This window comes from Miscanthus floridulus, chromosome 9 (assembly GCF_019320115.1).
Source record: "Miscanthus floridulus cultivar M001 chromosome 9, ASM1932011v1, whole genome shotgun sequence".
NCBI lineage: Eukaryota > Viridiplantae > Streptophyta > Magnoliopsida > Poales > Poaceae > Miscanthus > Miscanthus floridulus.
In genome coordinates, this window is record NC_089588.1 from 142884423 (window position 1) to 142893953 (window position 9531).

The 9531-nt window shown below is 53.3% G+C and overlaps 2 protein-coding genes across 2 annotated transcripts; both read right to left on the minus strand.

Annotated features, from left to right (window-relative positions):
- Positions 1-462: 462 nt before the first annotated feature.
- LOC136481158 (uncharacterized) lies at positions 463-2318 on the minus strand. The gene is made up of 4 exons (XM_066478516.1): positions 2315-2318; positions 1655-2211; positions 1065-1420; positions 463-934 (listed from the first exon to the last, which is right to left on the minus strand). Exons 1-4 carry the CDS (start codon positions 2316-2318, stop codon positions 463-465), a joined length of 1389 nt encoding a protein of 462 aa, XP_066334613.1.
- Positions 2319-2866: 548 nt separating this feature from the next.
- On the minus strand, positions 2867-9052 carry LOC136481159 (uncharacterized). Its single transcript, XM_066478517.1, has 2 exons — positions 8497-9052; positions 2867-3468 (listed from the first exon to the last, which is right to left on the minus strand). The coding sequence occupies exons 1-2, from the start codon at positions 9050-9052 to the stop codon at positions 2867-2869; spliced, it is 1158 nt and encodes a 385-aa protein (XP_066334614.1).
- Between the last annotated feature and the right edge of the window lie 479 nt (positions 9053-9531).

Sequence of the window (9531 nt, forward strand, 5' to 3'; positions counted from 1 at the left end):
ACATTGTGGCAAGGTTTAAAAACAGGTCATTGGAAACACTGTGGATATACAATGTAACATTATAGATACTCATGTGGGCGTAGTTTGTGGCCAGCCGGAAAGCATATCAGATTATGAATCAATAAAATGCAACGCGCGCGTGCTTGGGGTACTTATTACAGCAAATAAAGATACAGGACATATAAAATGTCGTGGAACAAGGGAAATAATGAACTTAGAAGCAAATAATAAAGCAAAGTAAGGGCCAGCAACGTAACATACATAGTAGCTAGTCGTAGCTGGGCATGCATGCATGCATGTTATTATATTGGGTAAATAAAATAAAGATAAAGAGAGAAACTGGTGCGTGCAGCTGGCTGGCTGGCTGGATGGAATGGTGTCATGCGTGCGTCCCCGGCCCGGATCATGCATCGTCACATGCATGCATTGCTGTGATCATCATCAGATCAGATAGATTCATCATCAGGGTTTGCGATTCTTGTGAGCTTTGCGGGCCTCAGCTAAGTACTTGTCCATACGAGGCGTGCGGAAGAGGTCGACCGGGACGGCACCACCTCTTGATGTGAAGCGCTGGCGTTCATGCGAGGAGATGCAGGCCAGCAGGTAGGCGCGGCCGAGCTTGTGGTAGACGTCGTACGTCCCCAGAAATTCCTCGATATTATCCAGCTCGTTGACGAGAGCGTCGACGGCTTCATCTTGGTCGTCTTGGACGGGACTCAAGGAGTTCTTAGCGTTCTCCGCCTCTTCTATGGCGGCCCCCATGTTCTTATTGTCGGCCAAATACATCACCTTGTACAAGTGGTCCGCCTGGGCGCGACGGACCAACTCCCGGGTCACGTTCGGATCCGTGGCAGCCTGGCATGCAGCAGGATTCCGGACGCGGTTCATTTTGATATCATGCTTGGGTCCCGGGATCCTGGCCTTCTTGGGTGGACTGATGATCATGCAAGCATGCATTACAATGAATGAAATGAAATATATATATATATATATATATATTTATATATATTAAAGGGAAACAAACTAATAAAAGCACACATATATACAGACATATACGTACGTACCTATACTCATATTCGACGTGCATGACGGTCATGCCTTTCTGCTCTTGCTCTACCTTGGGGAGTTCCAGGTCCACCAGGATCCTTCTGTTCTCCTGGCGGGCAAGATCACCAAAACTGATTCTGATGTATCCGGCTTCTTTGGAACCCTCTCTTTTGTAACTGCCAGCATCCGCACCCAGTATCTTGTACCCTGCATCTTTGTTGGGCCTCAATGTTACCTTGAGACCCAACATGGAGATGGAGCGGTAAATAGCCAGTTGGCCGGCGAAGGCAGTCATCAGTTTGTTTTGATCCTCCTTCTCCCGGACATGATGGTATGTGCCTGCATGGCTCTTGGATGCGATGCCGTAGAGCAACTGCCACCGATCGAGGTGCATTGTTAATGATCTCCATTACTACCATATTACATTACATTAGTTTTTACAATAAGTACTACAGCACAACCATTTATATCTATCTATTTATTATATTTCATTCATCCAAAAGTGCACCACCCTAAAACAACTTGTCTACTTAGAAATAATAATAGTAATAATAAAAATCATAATCATAATCATAATAATGCATGCATAATAAAGCATTATAAATACCTTCTCGTCGCTGTCTTCACCAAAACCAAACGTGACCACGGAGTGGTCGGCGACAGCACCATCGAGGTTGCTTGCCTTGCCCACGTTCTCGTGCCCATCTGACATGAGGAAGATACACGAAGCATTATGTAGGTTCCCCCTACGTCCCTTGTCGAGGTACTCGAGGCCAGCCTTGAGGCCGGCCTCGATATTGGTGTTGCCATCAGCTTTCAGCTTTCTCACAAACTCTACCGCCTTTTGCCTTTCAGATTTATTCAGAGATAACGCAGTGAACCGCTTCTCTTTATCAGCAGGAGCTGGAGCTGTAGAATTGAATGGGATGATGGCGAGGCCGTCACGGTCGCCCAGCTTATGGACTATGAACTCGGTCATGGCACGCTTCATGTCCTCGAGCTTATTCCCTCGCATGCTTCCGCTGGTGTCCAGCACAAACACGATGTCCAGCCTCGCCGTGTCGCCCTTGCCGGTCAGAGGTCCGGAGACCTTCACCATCAGTTTCTCTGTGTGGTGGCACAACGACGCATCTTTGTTATGGTACACCTTCACCAGTTGGTCTCCTGGTTGCAAATAAATTAATCAGTTCCATCCTCCGGATACGACCGGCGACAATATATCAATACCTAAAATATATATAATATTAAAGAGAGCCAGAATTTCAACCCATTCGTTTCGTCCACCTCCCTTCCCCCTAACTATATATCTCCGTGAATGTGGAAAAACTGTCTCTACCTCTGCTCGTCTATCTACAACTCTTCTATATTTTATGTTTGATCAGACAATATTACTCGAGTCAAAGATGAGCTGGTCGGGTGAAAAAGTGTTGCATACGTGATTTAAAAAGGGAATAGGAGACTCGTTACCTGCCAATGAGGTGATTTGTTCGTTTATGCATGCACGTAATTGGATAGGTGCGTGCTTATGTGATTGGCCAGTTTTGAGTAGGCGAGAGCAACGTCGGTAAGGAAAATAATACGGCCAAGATTAGGATTCCTATTCAGCTTATTTGGAATCAGATAGATCTATTTGGATTTGGATTCGTAGCTATACAAAACCTATATCATACAAATCGGGAGAGCTATAGACAGGCCAAGAGAGACAGTTTCCACATTCACAGAGTTAGTTACGGGGAGGGCCGGACGAAAAAAATAGGTGGAGAAAATTTTTGCCTATTTAATATTAGGTATAGATTTACGGTTGTTTATCTATTTTACATCATGTTCCTAGCTTCTTTCTGTCACGGGTGCACAGGTGGATCAAGTTATACTGCCCAATAGAGCCCTGCCACAGTCGGCTGCTTGCTGGCTGCACACGCCGGCCAAGAAAAGTGAGGGCATGGAGAAGCCACTCCCACCTCTGGCTGTGGTGCATGAGAGAACATGTCCAGGAGGACACAAGAGCCTTGCACAGTGATACGGCCTCCAGGAGCAACGCCCCCACCAACAGAACATAACTGACAATCACATCCCCTCTGTTGTACCCATTATTGTTTCTTCTACTGCTGGTTCTAGTAAGGTGGAGGTGGAACAAGAGGAATGCGGTGGCCGTGCCAAGCTCCGAAACAATACGGATCCAGAAGCCATACCTTGTGTGCATCACCGCTGCCTTGGTGTACAGGGCGTCATACATCAGGGACAGCTCCATCTCAACCAGCTTGTATTGGCTCACCACACAGACTCTTGTGGGACCGTAACAATTTTTGTCACCATCACGGAACCTGACAGGGAAGTCAGTGAATGCAGCCTTGCAGATATGGAGAGAGCGGTGAGCTACAAGTAAGATGTCCTCGTCGCTCATATCATGTGTCAGTAATTGATGTTGTATAGTCCAGCCCCAACACCGATCCTTAGCAGTCTGAGTCGGAGTCTGTAACTAGTCCATGCATTCAGTTTATTTAGCTTGTAGCTATGTTTAGCCAGCATCTAGGAGCTGCGCGCGGCAATGGCGGGTCGTGGGATGGCACGAACTGTAGTGCGCTGTGTGCCGCGCGTTTAGGGGAGATCACCTCCCACTTATGCATGTAATCGCTATTTATTCAGTGCATGTATACAAGAAAAAGCAATCAGTTTGACAGCACCAAACATCGTGTGTTCCATCGAGTGTTTCCGAGTGCGTCTTCCAAGGTTCGCCGGCGTGATAGTTCACCGGCGATCCCAACAATTGGTATCAGAGCCCAGGAAGGATGTCCGCCCCCGCTTCCGGCGGCCGGTCGCCATCGCCCCCTCCGCGCCGTCGAGTTTCTTAGTCGCCAGACCCGCGCCGTGGGCGTCGAGGTCGCGGCGAGGTCATCATCGAGCGCGTCGTCAAGGAGGCCAACGGCGCCGTGCAGTACCCCATGCTCACGCGCTCCAACTATCAGGAGTGGGCGCTCCTCATGAAGGTCAATCTGCAGGCGGCGGGCTTGTGGCACGCCGTCGAGCCGGAGGAAGGAGAGGAGGTGCTCATCGAGTACCGTGAGGATCGCCTCGCCATGGCCGCCATCCTGCGATCTGTGCCCTCTGAAATGCTGGGTTCCCTAGCCCGCAGGAGGACGGCGCGATCGGCGTGGGCAGCGGTGAGGACCATCCGTGTCGGTGTGCTTCGAGTGCGGGAGGCCAACACCCAGCACCTGCTCCGACAGTTCGGTGAAATCAGCTTCAACGAGGGTGAGTCCGTGGACGCTCCGTGTCATGTCTCTCGCCAACAGCATTCGCACCTTGGGCCACGACATCACCGACGCCCAGATCGTGAAGAAGATGCTCCAGGTGGTTCCTGATCACCTTGAGCAGATTGCTTACTCCATCGAGACACTCCTCGACGTCAATGAGCTCTCCATGGAGGAAGTAGTCGGTCGACTGCGCGCCATCGAGCAGCACAAGAAGAAGCCGGCCTCCACGGGCGCGTCATCCAATGTTGACAAGCAAGGTCGTCTGCTCCTCACTGAGGAGGAGTGGATGGCGCGGCTCAAGCTGCGTGAATCCGGCGATGGCTCCGGCAGCGGCAAGCGCGGCAAGATGCGCCGTGGCCGCGGTGGCGGTTCCGGCTGTGGACGCGACGGCAAGGGGCAGGATGGTTCAGGGAAGCCTCAGGAGAGGAACCCTGACAAGTGCGCCAATTGCGGCATCAAGGGCCACTACGCCAAGGACTGCCGCAAACCTAAGCAGGAGCAGAAGGCACACGTAGCGGAAGGTCAGGAGCAGCAGGCGCTAATGATGGCCACGGCAACCGCTACTTCGACCATCGCCGCGCCGTCAGCTTTCTCGGCTCAATCGTTTACTTGTGTCAAGATCCATGAAGCGGAGGTCTTCGCCGAGCTTGGGCCCCACATCGACAAGGATGCCCGGCGGTGGGTGCTCGACACCGGGGTGACCAACCATATGACTGGCTCGCGCTCGGTGTTCGTGCATCTCGACACCAACGTGACCGGAATGGTTCGTTTCGGCGACGATTCAGTGGTGGAGATCGAGGGACGCGGCACCATCATCTTCGTCCTCAGGAATGGTGAGCACCGTACCCTTGCCGGAGTGTACTACATTCCCCGTCTCGTGGCGAACATTGTGAGCCTCGAACAGATGGAGGAGGCCGGGTACCGCATCGAGCTCTACGACGGCGCGCTGAGGATCTACGACGAGGCATGGCAGCTGCTCACCAAGGTGCCGCGCGGCGGCACCCGCCTGTACATCCTCGAGCTGGTGATCGGGCAACCTATGTGCCTCGCGGCGCGCAGCTCGGAAGCAGCCTGGCGGTGGCATGAGCGGTTCGGCCACATCAGCTTCAAGTCGCTCCGCTCCCTCGCCAGCAAGCAGATGGTTCGTGGACTGCCGCACCTAGATCACATTGATCAGGTGTGTGACAGTTGTCTCGCCGGCAAGCAGCGGAGGAGCCCTTTCCCTAGTGAGGCGAAGCAGCGCGTAGGCCATGCTCTGGACCTCGTCCATGGCAACCTGTGCGGACCAGTATCTCCACCAACTCCAAGCAGTAACAGATATTTCCTCTTGCTCGTTGATGACATGAGTCGCTATATGTGGCTCCATCTCCTGTCAAGCAAGGATCAGGCAGCAACGGCTGTCAAGAACTTCCAAGCCGCCGTGGAAGTGGAGTCGGGGAGAAAGCTCAAGGTGTTCCGGACCGATCGCGGGGGGAGTTCACCTCCGTCGAGTTCAGTGAACACTGCGCACGCCGTGGCGTTCAACGGCAACTCACTGCCCCGTACTCGCCTCAACAGAACGGGGTGGTGGAGCGCCGGAACCAGACGATCGTCGGCATGGCGCGCTCCATCCTGAAGGCAAAGGGGCTCCCAAGCTTCTTCTGGGGCGAGGCCGTGCACACCGCAGTGCACATCCTCAACCGGGCTCCTACGCGGGCGCTTGATGGCAAGACCCCGTTCGAGGCCTGGTTTGGGGAGCATCCGATAGTTCAGTACCTACGTACATTTGGCTGCGTCGCGCATGTCAAGATGACAAGGCCGGGGCTGTAGAAGCTGGATGACCCGAGCACACCCACGATCTTCGTCGGCTACGAGAGCGGATCCAAGGCGTACAGATGCTACGACCCCGCGACCAAGCGCGTGGTGATCTCGCGCGACGTCGTCTTCGATGAGGCGGCGCGTTGGGACTGGACGACAAGCCCAGATGTGCACCTTGGCGACGACGAGCCTTTCACCGTCGAGTACATCACCGAGACGGTGCCTGGCGCAGCTCCATCGACATCACCGATTCCAGCTGCGTCACCGTCGCCTGGACCAGCAGCAGCCACGCCTTAGGGCTCACCTGCTCCTGTGTCACCAACACACTTCGCCACACCACCGACCGATGAGCACGACATGCTGGACGCGGACCATGACGACGAGGCTCCTCTAAGGTTCCGCGCCATCGACACCATCATCGGGCCATCATCTCCGCCTAGCCTAGCTGCCAGAGTGCTGAGTGAGGAGTTGATGTTCACCACCGCCGACGAGCCCACCTCTTTTGGAGAAGCCGAGCGCACGGCGTGCTGGCGCCAAGCGATGCGTGACGAGCTGCGCTCCATCGAGGAGAACGCCACCTGGGAGCTCGCCTCCTTACCTGCTGGGCACCATGCTATCGGGCTCAAGTGGGTCTTCAAGGTAAAACGTGATGAACTTGGCAACATCATCCGCCACAAGGCTCGCTTGGTGGCGAAGGGCTATGTCCAGCGCGCCGGGGTGGATTTCGACGAGGTCTTCGTCCCGGTAGCGCGGATGGAGTCGATCTGTACATTGCTTGCTCTTGCAGCTCATGAAGGATGGAAAGTTCATCATATGGACGTGAAGAGCGCCTACCTTAACGGCGACCTGAGAGAGGAGGTGTACGTCTCACATCCGCCGGGCTTCATCATCGGCAACGACGACGGCAAGGTGATGCGCCTCCGGAAGGCATTGTACGGTCTACGTCAGGCACCGAGGGCCTGGAATTCCAAGCTCGACGCTTCAATGATCTCGCTTGGTTTCCAGAGGAGCAGCTCGGAGCACGGCATCTACACTCGCTCAAATGGTGCATCGCGGCTGGTGATAGGTATCTACGTCGGCGATCTCATAATCACCGGTGCCAGCAGCGACGCGATCAACGAGTTCAAGCAAGACATGATGCGGCTCTTCTCCATGAGTGACCTTGGGCTGCTCTCATACTACTTGGGCATTGAGGTGACACAAACCAAGGCTGGGATCACCCTTTGTCAATCTGCCTATGCAGGGAAGCTTCTGGAACGCAGCGGGTTGGGTGCTTGCAATCCAAACTCGCTGCCAATGGAGCCCCGTCTGAAGCTGAGCAGAACAAGCACCACTCACACAGTGGATGCCACGGCGTACCGGCGCATCATAGGTGGGCTGAGATACCTTGTTCACACACGGCCTGATCTGGCCTATGCTGTGGGCTATCTGAGCCGGTTCATGGAGACGCCGCATGAAGAACACCTGGTGGCGGTGAAGCGAGTCCTCCGCTATGTGGCGGGGACACGCCATCAAGGTCTCTACTACACATGTAGGGAAGAAGGAGTTGCACGGTTGAGAGGCTTCAGCGACGCTGACATGGCCGGGGACATCGACACCCGAAAGAGCACCACCGGCATCATCTTCTTCCTCGGCGGGAACATCATCACCTGGCAATCGTCGAAACAAAAGGTAGTGGCTCTATCCTCATGCGAGGCTAAGTACATTGCTGCGGCGACGGCGGCTTGTCAGGGTGTTTGGCTTGCCCGGCTTGTCAAGGACATGCATGACCGGTGTCGAGCCTGGAGCACCGGAGCTTAAAGTGGACAATCAATCTGCTATAGCTCTCGGCAAGAATCCCGTGCATCATGATCGGAGTAAGCACATTGACACAAGATTCCATTACATCCGTGAATGCATCGACGAGAACAGGATTGTCCTGGGGCATGTTTCAACAGAAGAACAACTGGCGGACATCCTAACCAAAGCGCTAGGGCGAGTGCGGTTCTTGGAACTGCGTGAACTAATCGGCGTCGTGACGATCGGTGGAGAGGGCATGAACTAAGGGGGAGAAATGTTGTATAGTCCAGCCAACACTGATCCTTAGCAGTCTGAGTCGGAGTCTATAACTAGTCCATGCATTCAGTTTTTTTAGCTTGTAGCTATGTTTAGCCAGCATCTAGGAGCTGCGCGCGGCAATGGCGGGTCGTGGGATGGCACGAACTGTAGTGCGCTGTGTGTTGCGCGTTTAGGGGAGATCACCTCCCTCTTATGCATGTAATCGCTATTTATTCAGTGCATGTATACAAGAAAAAGCAGTCCGTTTGACAGCACCAAACATCGTGTGTTCCATCGAGTGTTTCCGAGTGCGTCTTCCAAGGTTCGCCGGCGTGATAGTTCACCGGTGATCCCAACAATTGACAAGGGTCTTCACTCTCCTGATAGCTAAGGTTCCTACGGATACTGCTGATGCTGCTGCATTTGAGTGCCCATGTCCTCTCACTATACTTAGCAAGGCCAACAACAAACAAGGATATGGAGGCCAGGAGGAGGAGCAAGGTGCCGCCGCTGGCCATGGACTTGTACGTCACATAAGCAGCTCCTAGGACCTGCACAATGAGGATCTGTAGGTGGCGCTTCCAAAGCCGGTTGTCTTCAAGCGCGTAGGCTGTGATGTTGTCTGGGCCACCAAGGTGCAGCAGGAGGAACGGCGCCCAGAAGGATACCAGCTGGTGCTGGCTTGAACCCCCGCTGCTGGCTACAGATAGGTGGCCCAGAGCGTATATGGCTGTGGAGTCGGCCAGCAGGTACCCCAACCAGAGGCTCAGCCTTAGAAAGGCTGAGGAGCTACGCCGACGGATGGATCCGAAGGCAAGGAGGAATACTTGCATGCTGAAGCTCAAAAGAACCATGATTTGTATCCCTGATTTATTCCACAGGTGCACTAGCACTTGCCCTCCAGATATATGATCATCCATTATTGTTCCCATATATCCACTAGCTCCGTCCGAGTCGATCCGTCTGCAGTCGTAACAGCGCGTCAGCATGCATCACAGTATTCTAAATTAAGATGGATCCAGCTATATGTATGTGCTCCATCTGTGCACACATGATATATACATATGCAAGTATGCCTTACCCTTGGACAGGCAAAAACACGCCAAACCGATTGTGTGGACGCGCTCAGGAGGAATGACGAATGAGTTGGGAGAAACTGATAGCTTCAGTAGTGGGGGCTGCCTCTACTTAAGTACTGCCAGCTGACGCTCGATGCGCAATCAAATTGATTATATATGCTGCCACACCACCCTTTCAATCATTAACTTCTCACGTTGTTCACATTGTATTACAATATTAGCTTCTGAGCTGATACTGGGAGACAAGAAAAATGAGATCTCACCAGGTCATTACCCTTGTGCATCTTGCTTCACTCCACCGTGCACCCATATGGATCTCA